The sequence below is a fragment of the Cuculus canorus genome, chromosome 3 (genome assembly GCF_017976375.1).
Source record: "Cuculus canorus isolate bCucCan1 chromosome 3, bCucCan1.pri, whole genome shotgun sequence".
In the NCBI taxonomy this organism is placed as follows: Eukaryota; Metazoa; Chordata; class Aves; order Cuculiformes; family Cuculidae; genus Cuculus; species Cuculus canorus.
This window is the reverse complement of record NC_071403.1, coordinates 60,193,662-60,219,390: the sequence shown is the minus strand read 5'-3', so window position 1 is coordinate 60,219,390 and position 25,729 is coordinate 60,193,662. Positions and strand designations below refer to the sequence as shown.

At 42.0% G+C, this 25,729-nt stretch overlaps 2 protein-coding genes across 6 annotated transcripts in view; one reads left to right on the top strand and one right to left on the bottom strand.

The window, feature by feature from the left end:
• Positions 1 to 18,586, bottom strand: part of AGT (angiotensinogen) — a 47,554-nt gene extending 28,968 nt beyond the window's left edge. The window contains exon 1 of the mRNA XM_054061386.1: positions 18,457 to 18,586. The gene's annotated coding sequence lies outside the window, so the exon portion shown is untranslated. The remainder of the gene's footprint in view (positions 1 to 18,456) is intronic.
• The window catches only part of CAPN9 (calpain 9), a 45,494-nt gene extending 20,629 nt beyond the window's left edge, over positions 1 to 24,865 (top strand). For all 5 annotated transcript variants that reach the window (XM_054061379.1, XM_054061381.1, XM_054061382.1 and 2 more), the window contains 19 exons: positions 2,463 to 2,532; positions 2,990 to 3,108; positions 3,689 to 3,822; positions 4,436 to 4,604; positions 6,137 to 6,220; positions 6,470 to 6,555; positions 7,611 to 7,688; positions 11,984 to 12,144; positions 12,796 to 12,953; positions 13,573 to 13,781; positions 14,428 to 14,464; positions 16,309 to 16,383; positions 16,890 to 16,947; positions 17,513 to 17,577; positions 19,935 to 20,003; positions 21,388 to 21,466; positions 22,144 to 22,260; positions 23,261 to 23,319; positions 24,131 to 24,865. In XM_054061379.1, the coding sequence (XP_053917354.1) occupies positions 2,463 to 2,532; positions 2,990 to 3,108; positions 3,689 to 3,822; positions 4,436 to 4,604; positions 6,137 to 6,220; positions 6,470 to 6,555; positions 7,611 to 7,688; positions 11,984 to 12,144; positions 12,796 to 12,953; positions 13,573 to 13,781; positions 14,428 to 14,464; positions 16,309 to 16,383; positions 16,890 to 16,947; positions 17,513 to 17,577; positions 19,935 to 20,003; positions 21,388 to 21,466; positions 22,144 to 22,260; positions 23,261 to 23,319; positions 24,131 to 24,157 (1,854 nt within the window). In that variant the 3' untranslated portion in view covers positions 24,158 to 24,865. The remainder of the gene's footprint in view (positions 1 to 2,462; positions 2,533 to 2,989; positions 3,109 to 3,688; positions 3,823 to 4,435; positions 4,605 to 6,136; positions 6,221 to 6,469; positions 6,556 to 7,610; positions 7,689 to 11,983; positions 12,145 to 12,795; positions 12,954 to 13,572; positions 13,782 to 14,427; positions 14,465 to 16,308; positions 16,384 to 16,889; positions 16,948 to 17,512; positions 17,578 to 19,934; positions 20,004 to 21,387; positions 21,467 to 22,143; positions 22,261 to 23,260; positions 23,320 to 24,130) is intronic.
• Positions 24,866 to 25,729: the final 864 nt, after the last annotated feature.

Genomic DNA, 25,729 nt, shown 5'->3' with positions numbered 1-25,729 from the left:
TACAAATAAAAACTTTGAAACTGTACCTTATCAAAATTTTAGAATAATCTGAAGACCCTTTTCTCCTTGTATTACCCCTTTTTCCCTTCCCTTTTTCCCTTCCCTTTTTCCCTTCCCTTTTTCCCATCTTATTTTTTATCTAAAGTCAACTGCTGGGATAAATTCAACGGTTCAGTCTGGGAAAGTTAGCCACATAGGCTGAAGAATGAAAAAAGACCCACCAAGAAAGGAAAGACAAATGTGTTTTAGCAATGACAAATGAGTCTGTGGTCTACAGCAGGAAATAAGAAGGAAGTTCTCCTAATATGAACAGCCACTGGCAACTGGTATGATGGGCAGCACATGCTGGAACCTGGTAGAGAAATGTAATCACAGAAATTAGGCTATCTAATAAAAGCCTCACCCTCAGCCTTTCTTAGGTCTCCATGTACCCTCTCTATCAATGTGAGACAGAAGCACAGGAGATGCAGTTTGTTTTCCTTAGAGTCTAAAGAAACACAGGTTTGATATCATTTCAGGAAAGTCATGGGTCACCTTGGGTCATGTCTGAGGACTTCATGACCCTATTTTTAAGCAGTATCCTTGTGGATATCCTTGATTTACTCTATGCAGTGAGTGAATGCAAGATCCAGCTCTGGGTCTTGACCTCAAACATGCTGAAAGCCCTGATACATGTTACTATACCATCCAGTCTAAAAATCCCTTTAAAATTAGAATTATTTTTGCAATATCCACCCAGAAAGTGTAGAGTGTGGTTTTCTTTTGTGTAGCAGAGAATGTGGTACAGGCCCAGTCAAAATCCTTTCAACTCCTTTTCATTGATATTGATATTGTTAATGTTAATGCTAATGTTAATGTTAATGTTGTTTCCTTTAGGCATAGGAGACTGCAAATAATTTTCCACATGTCGATTGTAGACCTGTGTAATAAGCAATAAGACATGAACCTAATGTTCAGTCCTATGCTAAAGGAAAATCTTTTTTATTTGTTGCTCACCAACACGTTGTTTCTTGCTATAAGAATTATGTTCTCCAGGAGAAATGATGCCAGAACAAGACATCTATTAAAGATCAGCTACTTTATCAGCTGTTGTTATATTTATGTCTAAAGGCAATGAGCTCTGTTTTTTATTGTTTGTATCCAGTCCCAGCAAGATTGAGTGTATTTAACAAGCAGGTGGGCCAGGTAAGGAGGAGCTGCTGTTTGATTTCCCTTTGCTCTACAGACTGGGGACACGACATGCTCAGGTGCCTCCTCTCTGAGGCACCTGTGGCTGAGGTGCAACGTGACCACCACCTCCTCCTCAGCAAAGGCAAACAAAAAATAAGCAAACCAGCTTCATCCTGAATATTGCCTCTGCAGAGTGAGCAGAGTGAGCGGTGCTGGTTAGCTGGGGCGAGTGTCTTGGCTCCAGCAGTGCCCAGCAGCAGATTCTTCAGCAATAAGTTCAAGAAGCTGATAAAAACTATCAACATCCTGCCCTGATGGCCTCACAAAATGCAGTGTTATGAACTAAAGAAACTTAGTTTTCTTCTAGGAAAACGAAGATGTTAAATGACCATGTTTCTGTTTTACTCCCCTCTTTAAGTTGTTTTTTTGCAAGCTTCTGCAGCTCAGGCAGAAGGGTCTGCTTCAAGCCATGGGGTCTGCAGGGAAGACTGATTAACTACAAGCATATTCCCCCTAGAAATATATTTATGCTACTCTCCTCCCCCCTTTTCTATTCAATCAATTAAATTCAGCTTACAGTTCATGGGAAAGGGGAGAAGAGAGGGGGATTCCTGCCACATGTATTAGTTTACCACTGTAATTTTTCTGTCAGCTGTGGTGCTAGTAATTTGATTAAAACAGTCAAATAAATGTTTGGGGATTGCCTTAAGGCCTCTATGGGGACCAGTTCCTCTGGCTGCTGAGCACACAAGGGTGGGTAGTGTTAGCTCCTAAAAATTAACTCTGTAAAATAAACAAGGTTTGAGTCTACCTTTGTTATTTGCTTATTTGAGGAGGAAATGGTCTCATGCTTATCAGACACTGTATGGTCCAGGTATTTTGTGCACATAAATGAAAGGGTTAATAGTGCATTTAAAGGTAAATTGCCAATTTTAGTTTTTCCTGCCATTGAGGGAAAAGAAGCGAACAAAAAATATTAGTCAGGATTGTAGCCTAGTGTCATGATTCTGGAATAGGTTGTGCTATATTTTAACAGTTGTCTACAGATGAATAAAGAATGCCAGCCTTTCATTAGCAGCCAACTAATTATGAAAAAAAAATGAGGATAGTTAATTCTTTAATTGCTCTACACTGTTATTAATTAGCAAGTATTCCCCACGTAGTTTTTTTGTGGTGGCTGTGCTGCTGCAGGATAATATAGCTCATGTGGCGTACACCATGCTGCACTTCTGGGCTCAGTGATGGTGATATTTTCCTGTCACGTTCTAAGCCACTCTATGTCTCTCTTACAGGACATCGTCAAAGATCCCAAGTTTGTCCTTGGAGGAGCCACAAGAACTGATATTTGCCAAGGGGACCTTGGTGAGTGACCCCCCGTGGGTGGATGTGTTCGTGGCTGCACCCTGTGAGAAGCAGCAAGAATATCCTCACTCACAAAGAGATATTGTCCCTCCTGAACTGATGGGAGTAGTGAAGCTGGAGGTACTGCCCATGCTAACCTTGCCAGCAGCCACCTGCTTGACAGCATGCTCCCTTCCATGCCAGAGACCATTCTAGTGCAATAGGATTCAAAATCAGGGAAAGATCTCCACATGAGGGTAGTGTGAGCCCAAGGTGGCCTTTTGTCTACCAGTGCCTCCAAACTGCAGCACTGTCTATGATGGACAGGCAGGGACATACTTCCTGGGGACACTGTCTTTTGAATTTCACGAGGGGTGGCTGGTAGTGGACATTAACATCTCCTCTGGCCCCTATATCACCTTCTTCTCTTCTTGAAGGGAGGAAAAATGAAGTTTTTTTCCCCCTTCTCCATTCACAGGTGACTGCTGGCTATTAGCAGCTATAGCTTGTCTCACACTGAATGAAAAAACCCTAGCAAGAGTGGTGCCACTGGATCAAAATTTTGGGCCAGATTATGCTGGTATATTTCATTTCCAGGTAAGATGAACATCTAGCACAGCAAGAACACATTTATATTATTACATGTCATGGTCTGTTCTGCAGTGGGGTTGCTGGTTATTGCAGAGGATACATTGAAAAAAGAGGGATTGCTCAGTTTACACTGCTGTTCGTGTTTTGAGAAACAACCTAGAAGGCTATGTCAGCCTCCCACAGGCATGTGCATAGCCCCTTTGGCCCTGTGAATAGATGTATGCTTTCAGAAATCATTTCACATTTTCCTGGGCACGCAAACTGGACTGACTGGGATCCGTAATATGTGCATGTCTGATGTGTCCTAAACCATGCAGTGACCCCCTCTGTAGCTACCTGAATGATGTTATTCAGACAAGGAGCTACAGTACAGCGCTAGACATATAGTCTTGGTCTCCTCTTAAGATAGAGAACCTTCCTTCAGAGCACGCTATCATGGTATACTGGGAACAGATGATTTACATATGAGTTCTAATCAAGCCTGTGATTGTCACTAACTTACACTTAGAAGTGCTGGAACACCAGAGTCCTACACTCAGAAAATGACATGCTGTTAGCAAACTCACACCCTATCCTTTCTAAATAGTTTTGGCAGCACAATGAGTGGCTGGATGTCGTTATTGATGACCGATTACCCACTTTCAAAGGCCGGTTGGTTTTCCTTCACTCAGCTGAGCACAATGAATTTTGGAGTGCCTTACTGGAGAAAGCCTATGCCAAGTAAGTCACTGTGCACACATAATTTGCTAATTGTACACACATTATTTGCAATTTGTACATACATTAGTCACAACTCAAGTGAACACCTTCTATCCTGTGTTTTTTGGTGGTGGGTTTTTTTTTACATTTGCTGCTGCCTTCAACTAAAGACATTATATCTATTTCTTGTAGGTGGGTCCCAGCTTCCAGCATATTGTTAAATACATCCCTAGCTGATAGCAAGAAAGTTGGATCAAAGCCTGAATCCTGCTATATGTGTGTCTACTGAGACCTCAATTGATGGTTCTTGCTAAGTCTGTATTTTTAACTGATTTGGCAGGTAGCAAGCCACTGACATGCAGTGACAGTCAGGCTTGCCAACATGCCAACTTGCACTAAAGAAAGAAAAGCCACAGGCTTTAAAGATATGAAGAAATGAATGAATTAAAAATGTAATTAACAAGGAAAGTAGGATGATCCCAATACTCCTGCCACACATATTGGGTACATTCTAGGGTACTTCTTTTGACTTCAGTGCCATTGCTGCAATTCTACTCACATGTGAGAAATCTCTCAAACATGGATATCTTCAAAGTTTTGAAAGTATGTCTCATGCTCAGCATGTGTTTTCCAGGCTGAATGGCAGCTATGAGGCTCTGAAAGGAGGCAGTACAATAGAAGCCATGGAAGATTTCACTGGGGGTGTAGGAGAAATATATGAGGTTAAAAAGGCTCCTGAAAATTTCTATGAAATCCTGGAGCAAGCTCTGAAAAGATGCTCAATGGTGGGCTGCTCTATCGATGTAAGTAAGAAATGAGGTCTGAATGTCTTAGTTTAGATTTGTGGTTTCTGCATTAAAAAACTTCTTTGTAAAGTCTTGTTAAATTAATGACAAGTACATGGATATGCACTTAACTCTGCAAATAATAGCTATGAACTGATAGATATGTAGTCCTTAGTACTGTTGTTTAAAAGAAAAAAAAAATTCATCATTTTTCAGCAGGTGGCAGCCACTGTATTTAGGGCATGAGTGTATTTAGTGACATGAGTATGAGCACTTGGTGAGACTGAAGTTTATTTCCCAGTTGTTTAGGTCACCTAGCATTAAAACTTGCCATAGCTTTTTGAGAAGGTAGTGGCTCTAGAGACTACAAAATCTGGGTGGTTTTTTTCAGCCTGAATTCTGTGACAGCAGCTGTGGGGACTTGGGGGACTCGAGACAATTTTCAGGATCCGTGTGTTTGTTTGCAAACTGGGCTGGGGCTTAGGGCATGTCAAGTTTATCCCTCCAGAGACTAAAACCTCTAGCTTTCCCAGAGAAAAATATTGTTGATGGGTAGCACCTGCATAGGTTACTTACACTGCTTTGCCAGGGTGTCTGACCCAAGGTAAAAGGAGCCGCCCATGTGTCTTTCTGGTGAAAAATGCCTGAGCTGCTCAACAGCAAGACTGAAAGCCCCACTGCTGTTCCTTGCTGACTGTGGTTGGAGGGAAAGGCAGTTTGAAAGCAAAAGTGTGCCAGGTTTCTCCACCAGAATGAGCAGCTGGAGAAAGAGGTTTCAGAGCAACCAAAAAATCCCACCAAGAACAAAATGTTTCATTTCCCCTTTGGGGACCTGTAACAGAGGCAAAGGAAGTGCCAAGGCTGGTGGAGAAGCTTTTTTTTTGCCCTCTGCCCAATAGCTTAATTAAGTGCCAGGCTGAAGGAGATCTGTTGTCTCAAACCCATTGCCTGCCTGAAAGCAGACCTTTTGACTTAAGCCTGTGCCCTCAACTTTGGGATTCAGTGTTTTCTGATTTGAGATTCCCTTTCTTTCCTGATGAATCTCTGCTCCTTGCAAAGACTAATTAAATATTTATTGGAGACTGTGATACTCATCTGGCTGATGGGATCCTTCACTGCCACTGCTGCTCCATAAGTGTCTTTTTACAAGAAATGAGACCATGTCAACACTGGCTATCGAACCAAGAGCACATTTTCCCATCCCCTAGCTGACACAAACCGCATTTGAACAGGAGTTAAGATTGAGATCCCAGAAATGTAGATGATGTTGATACAGAATCACAGAGGCAGAGGAGGTATTTCATCCTGGAACTACCTTATTTTCCATCTCAGTGAACAATGTTAAAAAAAAATTAAAAAGAAACACATCCTTTGCTTTCTTCAAAGGACACAGTTTCACCATCACTGCCTGCATCAAGCAGACAGACAAGTTCCATATCTGTAGTACTGAGTAGCCACTGACCTCGCACTGGATGCTTGGAAGGGGACCAGGTGACACCACTTGCAGTCTCATTCTAAAGAGAGATTTACATTTTTTTCCTATATTTCAGATCAGCAGTGCTGCTGAGTCAGAAGCCAAAACCCCCTTTGGCCTTATAAAGGGCCATGCTTACTCCTTGACCGGCATCAATGAGGTATGTTCAGTGGTATGGGGCAAGAAGAGACCTGGGGAAAAAATAAGGGAGTGTCCCCTGACCTCAGGTGACAGGGGCAGTTATCATGGGAGTTATCCAAATTTCCATCCATCTTTCCCTCCGCATTTCATCTAGCAGTCTGCACCTCTTGCCCACCTCTTACACCAGCTTGCCCAGCCTCTGCACATTGGAGAAGTCCTGCTCCCTATCTACCATCACTTCGTATTCTCTCTATTTCTTTCTTCATAGGTGAGCTATCGGGGCCGACAAGTGCAGCTGATAAGGATAAGGAACCCCTGGGGACAAGTCGAGTGGAACGGCCCTTGGAGTGACAAGTGAGTGCACTGTCTCAGAGATGCTGGCCTCACTAAGCCCAAATCCCAGCTGTTGCTCTTTGTCTAGCTTTTTGCAGCCCCGGATATTCCACAGAAAATTAGATCAAGAGTTTGTACCCGTGCAAAGTTATAACTGCCATAGTAACTTCATCCTCAGTATTTTCAAAGCTGCTCAGTTATGGGCACACTGTCTAGGTTGTTTAGCCCCCGAAGTCTAGCAGTAGCAAAAAGCATGCATTAATATAGATGGGATAAGTTTACTCTAAGACACTCCAGATGGGAAAAATTATATATTTGAAGTGATTTTTTTGTTTATCTTTTTCGAAGCCTTTTGCTGTAGTACTTGTAGCATAACATCCATACTTTGTCCTACTGCAGATAAGCTGGAAACTGATACTGTATTTCTCCCTCTGCACTCAACCAAAGGTGCCTGCTACTCCCTGTTTATTATGTCAGATTGAAAATGTAATAGGGCATTTTGAATTTTTCCCAAAAGCTTTAGCAGGTTTTTGTTAAGGTTTTACTCCTACAGCTGGAGTTGTAGGAGTAAATAAAAAGGAGGCAAAGACTTTGCTTGGAACCCCAGTTACTTCAGCAAATCTCTCTGGACAGGAGAAGGAGGTGATTCAATTGCCATTGACTCAATATTGAAGAAATATTGGACTCTAAATTACTGACAAATATAAAAGAGTTGGTGCTAAGATGGAAAACAGATTTAAGGAGGTGACATCAAAATCTTGAGGTTTACCAATAGTCCTATTATACCTAACCCAACACCTGACAGCAGTCCCAACTTCGAGTGCAGGCAATAACTCACACAAGACTATACTGGAGCAGCTTTGAGATCTTTGGCTTGGTCCAGCTTCCAGCTACATTAGTTGGGTCTCTGTGACCAGGAGTGGACATCAGGATTTGGGAAACCTATTAAATGCATCTTTGTTTGTGTGAGCCACCCAAACAAAACGCATCTGGAAGAAGAACAGCCTGGTGCTGTGTCCTATGAGTCATTCTGAGACACATACCCCATAGTAAAGCTTGGTTTTGTTTTCTTTTAGCTCTCCAGAGTGGCGTTCGGTTAGCCTGTCGGAGCAGAGACGCCTATCTCAGGCAGCACTAGATGATGGAGAATTCTGGTAAGCTGCAGATTTTTAAAATGTGTGGCTCTAGTCAGAAATCAAGGAGTAAGAGCCTAAAACAAGCAATAGGGAAGAAGTCTCTGTGTAAGGAAATGCTTGGTTTCTGCCCAGGAGAGGGCAGGTACACACTTGGCTTTCTGTGTGTTTCATCTGTGCCCATGTCTGTTTAAATAAAATAAACATTTTAAAAGTCAATTAATGGCATTAGCATAGTTCAAATACCGTGTGTCTACCATGAATGTAACAGCCTTTAAATCCTTCCCATGAACAAAGGCAGGATCTACAGAAGGGAGCATTGTATTGTACTGTATCACCTATAAAATGCCTTCAGGGTTCATGTTAGGTGTACACTGGAAGGCAACTGAGTCCTGAGAAGCAATGCTGCTTGTTAAAGAAAGTAAGAAAAAAAATACCAAGATATGTGTGAAATGATAGAAAATGTCAAGAAAAGATTAAATCAAATGGAAAAAAAAACGTGATAGAAATTGCTTTAGAAGTGTGAAGTGTTCTTCAAGCCAAATTCATGATTTCAGACAGAGCAGATGGCTGACTTGCACATGATCCCCTCTCTATACCAACCATGCTGTGCACTACTGCCAATGTGTCTGGTCACATTTTCTAGGGCCAGATTCTCATCCTTTTTACACAGAGGTAAATTTAGAGAGGTGTGCAGTGGGGCTAGTTCAGATTTTTCCTGCAAGTTAAACTGAAATTCCACTTCAGGCCTGAAAAATTATTTGAGATAGATAATGCAACGTGTTAAGTCTCATAAAATAATTCAGCCCAAACTTCCATAGCTCTGGAGGGAAGTAGGTCCAGTGGCTGATCCATTACTTAAGTATTTTTTACAAAGGATATTTTGAGTTATTTTGCTATTGACATTGAAAATGCAGTAGGGCATTTCCAGATTTCCCAAAATAAATCTGTGGTCTTTTTATATGGTTTTGATCTGGCTACATGTGGAGCTGATGAGATGAATGAAAAAGGGGCAGAGACTTCACCTAGAACCCAAGTACCTCCAGCAAGTCTCTCAGTACAGGGCATGACTAAAGCCTGACCCTGTAACGGACGTACAACTGTGCAAGCAGGTGTCAAACAAACAATGAAGCTCTTGAAAAATCATCTGTCCTACAGAGCTAAGCCGACAGTTAAGTATGTCCTCAGAAGGCAAATAGAAATTAATGACGTTGAGCATACTGAGACAAATGTTGGCCTTTCTCATCCAGCACCTCAGTCAATCAGAGCAGAAACATAAACCATTGGGAATGAAATTTCTTCTGAACGGGTTAAGTGGACAAAAGTCACATGCAGAATGTAGAACATGCTTCCAAAACCAGTCAGGCAAGTGTGATACCAGCTAAACCCTTCACCCAGACAACTAGACTTGTTTTTTCTTAATATATTTTGACTTCTCTGTATTTCTCAAAGAGGCGTTTTCCTCTCTCTCCTCCTTAAGCCTCGTTTCTCTATCAGGCTTTACGTACAGACTTTGCATGAGCAGTAATGTGGTATATCCCTAAAGACACTGGAATGGTGCGAGGAGGAAATAGGTGAAAATAGGGGGAAATTAGATTAAAAACCATGGAACATTTAAATCAAGAGAAGTGTCATATCACCAGTGCATTTTCTGCAAAATGTAGTGTAGCTGTAGAGGACTACATGGGATAAGGCAGACAAGGTAGGAAATGTGGTCTGATGAGACCTTTTATTTCTTTTGTTCTTTAGATTTGTGAGGTCTGAAGAAAATCTTCATGGTAACATGCTGAGGGCCTCCTGACCTCTTTAACTACTCCAAAGATATTTTGGCTACATATTAGTAGTTCGGATTGATCTTGTCCAGATTTTTCTACTAGATGGGAAGAAGGCATCCTGCTGTTGGCTAAATTAGCTTCTCACTCAGCCTAGTCCATTCCCTGCTAAAATCAGAGGATCAGAGTCTTCTTTTCCCTTAACCAGTGCAAATCCAGGATAGCCCTAGGAAAGTCAGAACAGGTATTTTACCTTTTAGAAGCCAAAATTAATCTATAAACTGCAACTCTTTCATCTGCTTTGCAGCATATTTCCAAAGAGCCCAAAATTGCAAAGAGTGGACAGGAAACTGGGCCACTTGGAGACAGATTTTTCTGTGCTGTCTATGCTCTGGTGCACTGAGAATCAAAGTGAAAATTAGCAGTGCCTATGACTAGGAGTACATGTGAATAGTCAACAAGAAAGAGATCAGCGCTCAGGAAAGCAAACCCTCCTGTTTCTTTCCACAATAAAAACAAGTTGTAAAATGGGCCATAGCAAGTGCAAATTAATACCACCACAGACATCTATTTCTTATGCAGCAGAAAAATGAAGCTAGCTGTGTTCAGTGAGCGAAACTGAGGGCTAGTTGGGTCCCATCTGCCACTGCTGCAGATAAACTTGCAGTCTTGGAGAAACTCTGCCCTCCTGCTACTCCGTTTTGTTGTTAGGCACCAGCCACTGGAGGAAACCTTGAATACTGTGTTCAGTTTTGGGCCTCTGAGTACAAATAGGAAATCAAGCTTCTGGAGCATGTCCAAAGAAGGGTAACAGAGCAGGTGAAGGATCTGGAGCATAAATCTTACAAGCAGCAGTTGAAGGAACTGGGGCTGTTTAGTCTGGAGAAAAGGAGGCTGAGGGGAGACCTAATTATTCTCTACAACTATCTGAAAGGTGGTTGTAGAGAGGTGGGTGTTGGTCTCTTCTCCGAGGTGACTAGTGACAGGACATGAGAAAATGGCCTCAAGTTGCATCAAGAGAGGTTTAGACTGGATATTAGGAAAAATTTCTTTACCGAGAGAGTGGTAAAGCTTTGGAACAGGCTGCCCAGGGAAGTGGTTGAGTTGCCATCCCTGGAGGTTTTCAAAAAGTGTGTAGAGGTGGCACTTTGGGACATGGTTTAGTAAGCATGGTTGAGTTGGGATGATGGTTGAACTTGATGTTAGAGGTCTTTTCCAACCTTTATAAAGGAAAAGGAAAAGTAAAAGCATAGTTATGAAAGTTCATGTTAGGGAGATAAATTTCTGTACATTATGTCTATGGTCAATGGAAAGAGAGGGGCTCTTAGAGGAGCACCTTAGAGCACAGGACACATTTGGATGCCATAAATTGCTCTCAAGAAGACCTAACTTCTCTTCCCTTTTACAGAGGGAAGTTCAGCCCATCAAGGGCTCCCTCATTCTAAGAACATATCAGGCTCCTTTCCTTGCAATGCCCACCACACAAGCTGCTGATCTCTTAGACAGCTTCCCTGCACTGCTCCTTTTGCCCAGGGCTGCACAACATGCCCAGTAGTGCCTGGCTCCATCTGTCCTTTCTCTTGGCTGTTTTGTGCAGTCCTGAACACCAGGCTCCTTTGCCAGCAGGACTGTTGATATCTTTTTGCACTTTTACCTGCTAGATAAGATCACATCCCTTATCCGCTTCTTGGTGTGCTGAGCAGGCTAGTTTCAACCAGCCCAGCCTAGCAGCTCAAAAACACCCATACTGTGGCATTTGCTTCTTCCTTCCAATAGCCATGTATATGTATCCACCTTGGGTACAAAATATATCTAGTGCAATCTACATGGTACAGTAGCAGGCAGCAGTGCCTGTACCACCTTCAAGGGCAGGCTGAAGCCGCTACTCAAGTCCAAGCAATTTTGTCTCTCGTCTTTGGTGTGTGGTTTTGCTAGGACAAGGTCCCAGGCACCCAAAAGGAGAGGAGGGTGAGCAGCTTGAGCTTAGGCACTTCAGCAGAGACCCAAATGTGACTTTAACTGCAGTCTGGACAGGCTAATCATACCATGGCTCGGCTAATCCATCACTACGTGTCTCTTGTAGTGCTGTCATATGGCTGGCATTGAACACACAGCTGATTTGTAGGCAGACTTATCTCCTGGACAGATGCCTGCCATCCTCTGATTGGATCATTGGCAATATAGGTGCAGCCATTAAGGCCAGGATGGTGTTGGCAAAATAACTCTTTCTAACACAGATTTTCTGCCAGTGTAATTTGTTTTCATCTTATGCTCAACTGTAACTAAATAAAACCAACCTAAAAAATGTGTAAATATAGAAATGTAAGAGATGTCAGGACCACACCCAGAAAATAAGGTTGCTTATGTTTTACCCAACAGTGAGTGAGAGTTAGCTTCTCCCCTGGTGTACACTAGCATAACTCCATCCTTACTAATCCACACGAGGTGCTGATCTGGCCTTGGGATTCTGGAGAGTAAGTACTTCTGCTGGGCATCTTTCACTGAAGTGAGTGATTCCTGTACCTTCTCATGTCTTTCACTCAGGATGAAATTTGAAGACTTCAAAGTGCATTTTGATAAAGTTGAGATCTGCAACCTGACTCCAGATGCCCTGGAAGACAGCACTGCCCACAAATGGGAGGTGACCATTCACCAGGGAAGCTGGGTCCGGGGCTCCTCTGCAGGAGGCTGTAGAAATTTTCTAGGTAACTAGATACCACTTTGAAATTGAGAAGCAGGCACTGAAGTTTGTATCCACTCTCAGCCACCTCTCCTGTTACCACATAGCTAGCAGAATTGAGCTTGCGGGCTAGGCCAGCTGAGTCCCAGGTTTCAGGAACCAGCTAAACGGACAAATGGCCACTTGAGACTTTGCAGTAAAAGAGCTGCTTTCTTTGCTCTCAAATTTTTTCTTACTTGTCTCCCCTTTATGTTTGCATGAGCAGGACTAGCTCCAAATAAGGTTCTTGGACTGTTGCAGGAAGTGTAAAATGAGACAAAAATCCATCTCAGCCAACATGTTTTTGTGGCTCTGAAGTACCGTCACGGGTCTGAACTGTATTACTCTAGACTGGCACCAGCACTATGGGATCATTACAGCTACGTGCTTTTAACAAAATCCTGTCTGACAACTTTATTTAAACTATGATAATAGAATATCAGGCCTAAAAGCTTTTCTACACCTAGTTTCATGAAGGACTTCAGGATTTGGCTTATTTTCTGCAGTTTAGTGGAAAGAAGCATGACAGCTAATGGAAAACCTAAATTTGAGCAAAACCTCAACTTAATTAGTTTATTGTAATAGTCGTATTACTATTCTGATGCAAGAAACTCTGTGGTATTTTTTATGTTGGCAGAGACTTTCTGGACAAATCCACAAATCAAGCTACATTTGACAGAGAAAGATGATGGACAAGATGACTGCACATTCATAGCAGCACTGATGCAAAAAGATCGCCGTAAACTCAAAAAGCTTGGTGCTGAAATGTTAACTATTGGCTACTCTATTTATGAGGTACTCTATTGCTTTTACAGTGCAATAGCTGCACTATCAGTATTAGCGTCTTTCTCTGTGTTTCTACCCCTGCCAGTCATGGTATATTTTTAGGGCCCTTGGTCTTAAAACAATCTTCTCAGTTACATCAAGCCCGATGGAGAATTTTGATACTGTTGGGATGCAGTCCTCTCAGGAGAGGTCCCTACCGGGTCAAGGGTTCCCTGGGATCACCAGCCCATGTTTCTGTCATCCCCTCCCTGGTTCCCTGTTGCTTCTTTTGAGCCTCTTGGGATGCATCACACATGGGTGTGCCTGTCCATGATTTAGGTCAGGAATGGCATATCTGTTGACACTGCTGTGTGACAGCCTGCCTGGTATGGTGATACTTAATGGCACAGAATGTTTAAGCAGGAAGATAACATGCCAGAGTCCTCTTAGGCTGCCTTCTGGGTGGGAAAGGACCACTGATAACGTGTCCTTAACACTGCAAGCACACGTGTGAAAGGACGAGATTCAGGGTCACAGCCGAGAGAGAGGCTTGTGCCATTTAGAGTTTGGCTCTGTGATTGGGAAAGAGGCAAGGATGACCCTTAGTACACCTCAGCCAGTGCAGCTCTGCCTTTGCTTCCCCTCCTAGAGCCCTGGCAGAGTTGAACACTTGGGCAAAGACTTCTTCAGGTACCACCCTTCCAAGGCGAGGAGCAAAACCTACATAAATCTAAGAGAAGTATCTAACCGATTCAAGCTGCCACCGGGCGATTATGTTCTTATTCCAACCACATTTGAGCCGCACCAAGAGGCAGATTTCTGCCTGAGGATTTTCTCTGAGAAGAAGGCCATCACTGAGTAAGTCGGCAGTGAGCCCCAGGCCCTTCCGCGCTTGCTTGTGCATGGGGCCAGTGGCTGCTGGAGAAAGCCTGGCTGCCAGGCACTCAGTCCTACAGCAGAACCCTGGCAGGGGAAGCTCCTGATGGGTTTGTTGTTTTTTGGTTTTGCATTTGCTCATTTTATCTAAACCTGACTCTTTTTTGAAGAGGAGTTTAAGAGGTGGGGAAATGGGACTGGCCATGGTGAATCAGCTGGAAGCTCAGCAAGGAAGAGTTGCTAGCTGCCTGATACTCTTTGAGAATCTGTTAATGCAGCAGTGTTTGTTTCCTCCCAAAGTTTGTCCAAATGACAATTTTGTATTAAAGAAATAGAGTATTGAGGGAAAAGTGTGTGCACAATAAATAAAGAATGAGATTAATTCTTTAGCAGACAGCATGCACAGCTATGCCCTCCCTCGGTCCTAGTTAAAGTCTGCTATAAGGGCTTATATCAAAATTTAAACAGTGCAAAAACCTGATTATCTGATAAATTTTATCTAAACTTAATGTGTTCAGTAAAAAACTGCAGTTTTATCATTCCCCTTTGGAAAATGTAATAGGCAAGCTTCCACCCCAAGCAGATGTTGAACATCTTCATATACCAAATAAGGTTTTGTTTTCTCCAGGGATCTAGATGAAAACGTTGCCATTGATCTCCCCGAGGTAAGTCTACAGAGTTAAAATAGCAAGAGAATAGCTCAGCAGAAGCTGGCACACACTCCTTTTACTGTCTTTGGCTAAAACACGTTCATTTCACGGGAATGTTGCACAATTGCCAGCTTTGTGTATGTGACTGAAACAGTCGCTTCTGCTGAATATGGTCAAAGAGCTATAAACAGTCAAAATCATAATTGTTATGCTTCTGCATTAGCTTCAAGGCAGTCAGCGTCAGCCAGCACCAGAGGCAGGTATCAGCCACCATGGGTACACTGAAGGCGGACTTCTTAGCACCAGGGAGGCACATGGCCATTCACATCCTTTAAAATTTTATTTATTATGAAAAAATAAGAGTCAGAGAATGTCCACAGACCTACATCCATTTTGCATATGAATATCTTTATTTTACTTATCAATATCCGTAAGGCTTGAGTGGGAATGCTTGATACATTTGGTGTCTACTGAAATGATTGAATTCTTTTTGTTTCTGATGTCTTGGTCTGCTTGCTGAGCACTAATTACAGCTGAGTCTGAGTGAGGTCCTTTTTAAGTGTATCCCTGCAAATAAGGCATTAATTTTGCTGCCCCTTCCCATGGAAACAAGATAAGCCAAGATCTCATGTGTCTCTAGTAAAATCCTCCATCAGAGACCAGCTAGTATGTGCATCTCCATTTCTGGGATCTCAGGGCCATGTTCAGTAGCAAAGTAAATCTTTTCGCCTGTCCTAGTGTCATCAAGGGACTGCATCTGAACTTGAGCAGAAGGAAGTGAGGAACATACATAGAATCATAGAATAGTTAGGGTTGAAAGAGACCTTAAAAATCTTCTAGTTCCAAGCCCCCTGCCATGGGCAGGAACATCCCACTAGATCAGGCTGCCCAAGGCCCCATCCAACCTGGCCTTGAACACCTCCAGGGAGGAGGCAGCCACAACTTCCCTTGGCAACCTGTTCCAATGTCTCACCACCCTCATGGTGAAGAAATTCTTCCTAATGTCTAGTCTAAATCTGTCCCTCTCCAGCTTATAGCCATTCCCCCTCATCCTGTCACTACAAGCTTTTATGAATAGTCCTTCTCCAGCTTTTCTGTAGGCCCCCTTCAGGTACTGGAAGGTCGCATACAGTCAAAAAAAGGTGTAAACAGCCAAGCAGTGTAACCCAGGCCACTCTGGTGACAGTACACTAAATAGCACCTGTATTTTATCTTCTGTGGGTAAAGAAAACGAAGCCCAGTTCTTTACTTCCTGTGCTGTGCTGTTGCTTTCTTTTCCCCCATATTTTTGACCAAAGAACTCCTCTCTTTACATGGTCACCCCAACTACAGCAGTGGCTCTACACTATTGCATCACTACTCATCAGCGTAGGCTGAAGCCTGGACCCTATACTCTTGCAATTCACTGAGGCACACAGCTGGCAGCCAGCTCTAAGTGCTTCCAGGCTCAGGGTGTCACTGGGTAGTGTACCTAAATGCAGCTACCTCTGGCTGATGGTCTCAAGAAGGGCAAGAGACCCTTGAATGATGCCTCTGAAAAGAGCTCAGCAGAGCTGTGTTTATTCAAGGCCTGGGGAAGCCAAGTGATGCAAGGATGGGATGAGAGTAGACGTGTTTTCCAGAATGCGTGCTCTTGATTTTGAGATAGCCAAAACAATGGCACACCACGCAATAATCCAGACAAAGGACTCCCCTCAGGCAGCTAGATGGTTAGAAGATCTCAGGTCTAGCAATGTTCAGGAGTGTGCGGATCCTAAATTTAAGATTTATTGTGGTCCCCTGATGTACAGAGAGGCTATGTGCGGGAGAAATATCACATTGTACAATTCTTATAATGACTTGTGCGGTTGATGTTGCAGCCTCCAAGCCCAAGTCCACAAGAAACTGATGAAGAAAAGCAGTTCCGGGCACTATTTGAGCAGATTTCAGGAAAGGTGAGTGCAAAACCCATGTGGGTCATAGCAAGACAGAGAAAGAGGGTACACACTTCTGCTTCCACTCAGGGCCAGGTGAAGCAAAAATGGTGTATTTTGGGAGAAGTAAGCTTGCTTAGTTGTAGTGTGTTGTTTGGGCACCAGATGTCACCATGCATTATGTCTAGATGGAGAAGGGTGCAGCCCCTGGTGAGTAAGCCAGAGGACCAAAGCTAGAACTCAAGCTCTGAGGGAGCCTACCGGGTTCAGTGTCCAGCTGCAGTTTATTTGTCTTTGAATCAATGGTTCCTTCTTGAGATCTCCTCGAAGAGCCTTATGCACATCAGGACTCCTGTATTTTGCCAGCCCCTTAGTTTTTAGCCTTTCCTTGGGTTTGTATGGTTCTGTTTTCCTGAGCTGCAGTTAAGTACAGATGGGTGATGTTTGTGGTTTCTAAGTTTTTTTCATATGTCTAATTACAGAAAAATTCAAGTAACAGATGCTGCACTTCTTTTATTTTTCTTTAGGACATGGAGGTATCTGCAGAAGAACTCGAATATGTTCTGAATGCTGTATTAAAAAGAAGTAAGTATGTGCTGATGATCTCTAAGTTAATGGCTCTAAAGAACTTTATAAAGGCTGCCGTTAAATTACAGATTGAAAAATAAAGGCTGTGTTATGACTCTGCCTGGTGTCCTCCAGCCAGCCTGGGCAAAGCCAAGAAAACGTATGATCCATGATCTAACTACAAGCTTTCCCTGCCTCCAACATGATCCGTATCAGCCCAGTGAGGCCAACCCTCCATTGCACTATGGCCCTGCTGTAGAGAGGCAAGCACTGGGCTGGGACTTGTAAGACCTATATGTAGTTCACGACCCTGCTACAGGCCCTTTCTACAATGGGAAACCTGTTGTTCTCTGAACCTCATCTCCTGATTCACAGAACAAGGATAGCATTTCCTGTCGTGTCACCAGTAGACACCTCCTGTGTCTGGACTATGAGGGTTGTCTTCATCTTCCGGTGCACAGGTCCTCCCACAATGAAGACTAAGAGCCAGCTATCTCTGCTTATGAAATCCTATTTTCTATTTTTGGTTTATAAAAGGCAGCTTTTTCCAATGACTTCTTTCTTATTATTGTCCTTTTTTCAGCAAAGAACATCAAATTCAAGAATTTAAGTCTCATTTCATGCCGAAATATAATTTCTCTTATGGACGTATCCTTTTGAATAAGTGCTTCTCAGGCTAAATGAATACTAAATACAATTGTCCATAGCATTACCTGTCGTGGCTATCAGACATGGCTGTGGTAAAGTTGTGGCTGAACACTATCCAAATCAAAACATTACATGAAAGTTGTATGCTGATTTTTATTCTATAAATTTAGGGTTAGAAGCTTCAAGACAGACCATTTTTTTACTGCAGACTGAGAGGGAGATGCTTTAATTCTGAGCACTTGTAAAAGTAAATCTCAAATTAATGCTGTATAGAACAGTGCATTTTTCAAGCTGTGGTTTATTTGAAAAAGGCCTAGAAGAGGTAACTCAGGAAAAGTGTATTGTCTAGAAGGTTAAATTCATTAGACATAGTTGTGCATGTGAATTATGAATCAGAAACTAAGGATCAGCAGTGTTGAACATCAAAGCTGTGTTTTTTTTGACGACCAAACTAAAAACTGGATGGTCTGGTCTTTCACCTAGTCCCTGGAACACCAGAAGCAGAGATCTCTGTCCAAATTTAGGTGTTTGTGATGTTGGTGTCTACATCTAAGCTTTCTAGACTTCCTTTGCAAATAGCCAAAAGAATGGTGTCATTACCCCTGTTCTGGATGCACCTAACTAAGAGGGATGCTAACTGACTGACACTAGGTGAGATGTATCACAGCTCTGGTACTTCCCCACCAGATCCATCCTTTGCAATGTTCTGGTGCCTGTTGAGTTTGTTTAGCATGGTTTTTCCTCAGGTAGAAGGTTTTTTTTTGCAATATGCTTTCCTGATAGACAGCCTTCTTACGTGTGAGACAAAACAGATACAGTCCTGACAAGACAAGTATCTTACATTTGGTTTATGTCTTGCATGTTCAGCTGAGTTCTTACCTTTTGCTTTTGTTGCTCCAGCCCATGACAGAGGTAACATCGCTTCAAATATTCCAAATAGACAACCAAATCAGACAAAATTTATCTTCTTGAAGCTATGTCCCTAATGTTAAAATTCAGTGCAGCTCAGTCACTATGCACATGAAATGACAAACAGGACCGGTCTTAAATTTCCTCCCTTAAAAAACAAGCTTCAGCAGGGAGCTGAGCCATGTTCACATTTCATCCTTACATGGTATTGGGACAGAGCCAGGATATGCACTTAATACAGAAGCATGGCAACAGTCCTAGGTTTACTATTTAGGATATAACTAAATAGTTTCCATGATTTGTGATACATCCAAGCAAATCTCTGCATAGTTTTGAATAAATGGGGAGATATCTCTTCATCTGCTTTGGAAGCAGAAGGAACACAAACACAGCCATCCCACTCTGGGCATGGTATTTGGAGCACAATGGAGTCACAAAACGACACAAATGCAAACTCAAGTCAACACTGGCAGAGTCCCCTCCATGTCATATGCCACCAAATTCCATGACTGCAGTCACCACGTGGTGGCATGGAGCAGGAGGGACAAAGTTCTACATGACCCCAGAAAGAAGAACCTGGGTACGTAAAAAGACAGGCTTTTGGAAGCAGCAGTAATGTCCTTGGGATCTGTGGGTGCCCTCAATAATGTCACCAGTGTAGGTGCTTAAATAACAGCAGGCATTAGCTAGACTCCCCTTGGTACATTTTGACCTTTGTGAATCCTCACTGAGCTAGTGTCCATCTGAGCAAGGACCTTGTTCTGGCAAGTAAGATGGAAAGGAAAAGGGGAGTGGGCACATTCCTTATTCAGCATTTCAGAGCAAGTGACCCATCCTGCAAATAAACTGTGCTTGGGCAACATCAGCAACTCAGTAAAATAGATATTAAGACTCTCACACTTCAGGCAAAGGGAAGGCCAGGCAGATCTAATCACTGCCTCTCAGAACTGTTGTACAGACATTTTTTTCAGACCCTAAGGACCAGATTTTGCCAGCCTCACCCCACAACTCCCATTAATTTTCCATTAAGCCGTCACAACAAACCCTGGTCTCTAGATAAAAATATTGAATACCACATTGGTTGACTAGCTTCTTCAGGTACAGTAGCAATTTGTTTTGATCAGGTAATTTAATTCTCTGAATTATTTATATCTCATTTACATCCAAAACTGTTCTTGCCTTAGAACAATCTGCCTGTCTTTCTTCTGTGAAGCCTGCATTGCTCAGCTATGTTTTTATACTGTGTAATTTTCCCCAAGTATCATAGCCACAGCCATGACTGTAACTGCTTGAGCTGCACCTCATGATAAATGCCAGTATCAATTTTAGAGGCACCATAGGTTTTCCAGGCAACTTAACATTTTGTGCTCAAAGGAACAGTGCTGATAAATTCAGACAGAATTTGGACTTTCATGTAACAAATCCTTTTCCTTAATTCAGATTACCAGACCAGTGGCAATGGGAAACTGGACTTTAGTGAGTTCAAAGTTTTCTGGGAAAAAATGAAGAAATGGATAGTAGGTGACATTATTTATCAAATTTGTTTGTCCATTTCATTAGCTGTTTCCTGAGCAGTTTACTATGTATGCGCAGACAAAAACGGAGACAGGAGTGTTTAAAAGCCACGAATTTTAACTTAAAACAAATGTTTTAAAAATATGGGGACTTGGTTTGGATTGTCAAAGACATTCTTAGCTTTCCATGATGGTTTTCTGGAAATAACAGAAATTTTTGTAAGCAAATCAACTATGTTTGGGATAAAGAATGCAATAGGCACTAATAAGCAAGCCAATCAAAATGAAACTTTCCATTACTGTTCTTGTACAGAAGAAGAAAGTGATGATTCATGACTAGTAGGAAACAATAATTTCCAAAGTCACTACATTTCCGTTATTGATCTCTCAGGAGTCAACTGTACTGAAGTCTGGGAAAGTGTTGATTCTAATTTTAAATACATTTCCTTGTCACTGTACACAGCAGTGAGAATAAGCAGGCTGTAGAATCAGGCCACAGACTGAATACTCAAATAAAGACGTTACAATTGTTTCCTTATGGTCATTAATAGTTTCTTCTGAATTCATGCTTCACCCAGACATTCAAAATATGCAGTTCTCTGCTCCTTGTCTAGCCCATGAGAAATGGCAAACACTTTTTCTGGGTATTAATGCCACATCTCTTTTAACAAAGAACACATTGATTTTTAACGAGGGCACTTGAGAAATCCTTATATCCTGTAGGAAGATTTACATGTGTATTTGTTGAAATATTTTAAGCTGAATATGACGACAGCTCTAAATAACTCACGTTCCAAGGGATAGTCATGTTTGTCATCTCATTAAACGGACAGAATTTTATTCCAGATTAATAATCTTTTAATATTTAGGTCAAAATGCAAACAGTTTGTTCAAGTTCTCTTGGTTGTACCACAAATGTGGCTGTTTAGATCTTTTATGACTATAAGCAAATAAGTAAGTGACAATCTTAACTTTATGTTAAACAGTTTCCCTCTAGCTTTCAGAATCATAAAGAAAAACATAAAAAAGAATAAGACAATGTGTCAGTTAAGAATTAAAAGGCAAAAAACAATAACTCCTTCCCAGAAAAAAGTACTTTTAAAAAAATAATGGTAATTTTTATGAAGAACAGCTCATTATTTTTGAATGCTTGGGTTTGGCAATACTTATTTAAGTTTCACAAACATCTATTCATATGAAAAAGAGAAATAGGACCCAGATTTGCTCCTCAGTTACAGAATCAGACTTGATCTACATCAAAGTCTCATCAGCTTTCTTAATTGGTTATACTATTTGGTTAGAGATAAACGCCTTGCCTTTATATGCCAAATTTTTGCTTCGTTACATATGTGAATACTGAACCTTCCATGTGCTGCTTTCACAACAGAATATCTTTCTTCAGTTTGACTTTGATAAATCTGGTTCCATGTCCTCCTATGAGCTTCGCAGTGCCCTTAAAGCTGCAGGTAAGAAAGATGAGCACTGCATTTTATCTGGGAATCCTGTTAGGCAGATCTGCTGTGGGTCGAGAGGGCTGCAACCAATCATGCAGACCAGGAAACCCTGAACAGAGGGGAGGTCTAAGCCCCAGAGAGGACCTGAGCACTTTGAGAGGACATTGAGTGGACTAATTTTGCCCCAGGTTCCCCTGGGCCTGCAAGGCAGTCAGTCAGAGCAATTTTTGCTTTTCTGTTGAGCTCTATTAAACTCAACAGGGCTGCACACGCACAGGGTTAGACCCTGAAACAAACCACTTCAGAGTCCATCTCCACTCACGAGCTGGAGGACAGTGAATAATCTGTTCTTTATGAAGAGCAATTAGTGTATTTGTATTTCATCACAAATGATTTTCATTAAAGCCCCTAGTTTTGCAGAAATTCCTCCAGATTTCAAGGAGAGATAATGGCCCCTCATATATCAAAAAGTGCGTGGACTAGAAACTACAGTGATTGCAAAACTTTTTCAGAGTTTGTTGTTCATTTCAAGCTTAAAGAACTTTATGGTCAGGTTGCTTTCTGGATAGATATGTGCCACAGACTATGGCTCCATTAAGTGGTTTTCAAGATGAGTTAGTAGAGATCTGCAGATTCCTCCCTGGCCTACAAGGTTGCTCACTTTTTCTTTGTGCATGTGTCTTTGGAAGGATACCAACTCAGCAATTACCTGCTGCAACTGATTGTCCTCCGGTACTCTGATGAACAGTTCCAGATTGAATTTGATGATTTTCTGAACTGCTTAATTCGCTTAGAGAATGCAAGCCGTGAGTATCTTTTTCCTCTGAAATTTTGTCCCTTTCAGAAAAAAAAAAATAGTACTTTTTTTAGCTGTTGTTGAGCATTTCATGCAATATTTGAGATCAAGTGTGTACATGGCTAACAGAAAGGAGATATGTAACATTTGCTTTTAGGATGTTTTTTCTTCTGTAAAGTGAAAAACATTCTGCTGTTAATGGAAAAATTCCCCATCTGAATACAACCTGCTTCATAAACTCTGCAGCAACATAGATGGCACGTGAAGAAAGCTGGCAAAGTCCATGTTACAGACCTTCTTGTGGCTCACCCACAAACTTGATTCAGGGTCACAGAAATTCAAGGTTCAAATATTGCTTGTGTTTTACACAAAGAGATAATTGGCACACACTTGAGCAGGTGTCTCCTGTATTTTTTACACAACTTGTCAACTTTTTGCTGAAGATATGGTTCCCTGTACATCGAGACATCCTAGGTCTCAGGTCATTTTTCCACAGAGTCACTCTTGTTCCACAGCAGCAGTAGTAGAGATAAGTAAAACAATGCGACTCCAAATTCAAATCAAATGCAACTCTCTCTATGAGAAGTAACATCAGCTTGCTTGGCTGATATTTTTTGTTGTTGTTTTTGTTCTCTTTATTTTCTGGTTCTATGTGTTGCAGTAGAAGTATTAAACTACTGAGAAAAGTTACGTAAGATATATAAAGAAATGCAAATGGTTTGGCTTCATTTCAGAATATCACCCAAATCTGACTGTTTAGCATACCCAGGACACCCTCCTCCAGTCAAGTCTTGAAGTGACACTTGCAAAAACACCTTAAGTCAGCAAGACATTTCCTCTTGCAAGGACTTTGTTTTCTGGGAGTAGTTTCCACAACCAATCAATCCTAAGCCTTTGTCCCAGGCCCTCCCTCTCCTTGGCATGGCCACCCATCATTGTGGGATGAGGAGCTCATGTGTGAATATGAATGAGGTTTATTTATAGCACTGGTGTCCTGTTTTTCATTTCAGGAGTATTCCAGGCACTGAGCATGAAAAACAAGGAGTTCATCAACTTGAATATAGGCGAGGTATGAGCACATCTTCATAAACACTGACAAAGTGATGAGGCTTCTGTATAGCTTTGTCCTCTTTTAAGAACCAGAGTATTTCTGCTTGACACTTCAGGTGACATCTATGTCCATGCAGGGGGCATTGGCCATAGGTTTCATCAGGGCTGGGATTTTACAGTGCATGCACTGATTATATCTCCTCTGTGCTCTTTCTTTCCTTCCTTGCCCTGTGGCATATTGACAGCTTCCCAACCCCCCTTCTAGATTCTCTGCTTTTTCTTTCCTTGGGTGCCAGCTTTCAATGGGGAATACGGGAAGCAGCAGATGAGGACATCTTTCACTCTCCCTGTATCACCCAAAAATTCAAATCAGCCTCTCCAGTGCATGTCCATCATCTACTTCTCACACTGTTCAGCGCAAGCTTCTTATTTTCTTGTGCTCTCTTTGTCTCTCTGCTACATATGTGGTTGTCTCTCATTTTACACTAACACAAAACTTCCTTGGGCAAGGCACAATAAATTCCCTGGCACAACAAACATGGGAGCCTATGTAGACTGCTGGGATACAAACAAAATCACTGCCATTATTGGCATCTAGTATTCAGAGACCTCTGCCTCCTCCTCAACAAACACAGAAGTAAAATTTGCCTGAAGTCTTTCCTTAGGGATACGACATAAAAGCCTAGGGAGCAAAGGTCCTCTTCCCTGCATGGGGTCAATTCAGAGCAAGACACCACTTTTGAACATCTCTCTCTCATTTGGGGAAAGGAGAGGGAGGGAGAAGTGCCTGAAATAATTTATTGTAAAGTTGATTTTTCTTCCAATATTAGTTTATCAATCTGGCAATGAACATCTGAAGAAGTCTGACTTGGATGCCAGGAGTTTCTTGCGACGTTGCTGCAGAGACTTCTCCAAGAGCCGAAGTCCCCTTCACATGCAAACTTCAGCAAGAGATTTTTGTGGGGGAACATGCATGATACCCACCTTTCCTGGTCTCTAGCTCTGTTGATGAGTTCAATAGTCAGATCACATATTTTTAATTATTTTTAGTAAAGCCTGATACTGGATTTGCTACTATGAGAGGCATTTGGATGGGGGAACACATACCTCTCAAGGTCAGTACTGATACTGACACCCCTGAGTGACCATAGATTTTATTAAATAGGATTGTATTCTGTTTCAGCACAGCACAGATGACAGTGATTAAAAGTTTTAATACTGCTTGGCTACAGATTACTGTATGACGCTTATGAAAATATAAGGTTGCGAAAAACTTTGTTCAGTTTGGAATTAATTTCCAGATATTACATAGGGCTACATAACAAGTCCCCTCTTACAGCTACATGGATTGCAGTCTGGTGGACGGCAAACAAAGGAAGGCTAGGGAATGTATGGATGAAAATTCATCCTTCCATATTTATGACAGAGGTCCCTTGTTCTAGACGTCCTTAGGAGGATTCTTAAGCAAAGGTCTGACATTATCACAGATTTAATTTAGGGAAAACTTAATGCATCTCACCTTCCCTTACTCCTTCCACAGCTACCAACAAAATTTCTCTGCTGCACACTTTGCTCTGTGGCCAGAGCATGTCCCACGAGTCAATCTCTGCAGAGTTGCACACAGCTCACCTTCATCTTCAGAGAAACATGTGACTCCCGAGACAATGATCTCTTGTGTGGGACCATTTTTCTCCAGGCAGCACAAGATAGTATCCTATACCATCCATGCTCCAGAAGAGCAATATATCATTTTAAATTATTTGAGTGTACTGACTGGTAAGGCCCTGATCTCTGCAGCTATTGCGTCAGGGAAGGTTTAAGTTGGATAGTAGGAAAAATCTATTTACTGAAAGAGTGGTCAAGCATTGGCATAGGCTGCCCAGGGAAGTAGTGGTGTCTCCATCCCTAGGGGTGTTAAAAAAACATGTATATGTGGCACTTCAGGACATGGTTTTGTAGGCAGGACGGTGTTGGGCTGACAGTTGAGCTTGATGATCTTAGAGGGTTTTTCCAACCGTAATAATTCTATGATTCTACAATTCTGCAGCTGTTGCTATTTTGCATCTGTGAGTTACGTGGTATTGCTCATGTGAGGTGGGTAGCCAGGGCTGACTTAAAAAATAACAGTAATAGCAGCCAGGGACTTAAGAGGTCTTTGAAGGATTTGCTTCCATGATCATCTTCATAACTTATGTCTATTTTATAATGACTGAACGGTCTGGATTTGTTTTCTAAAGCCTTTCTTGCAGTGAAACAGATGTCCCTAAGATAGCCTTGCATTCCCCACTGTCCAGGATCACTGAGACAGCAAGGGATTTGTTTTCTCTAGATTTAGACTTGATGAGCAACATTGGAAGAAAAATCAAGCTGCAGAAAAGTTAAGTTCAAACAATGCAAAAACAGAATCACAAGGTTGGAAAGGACCCATT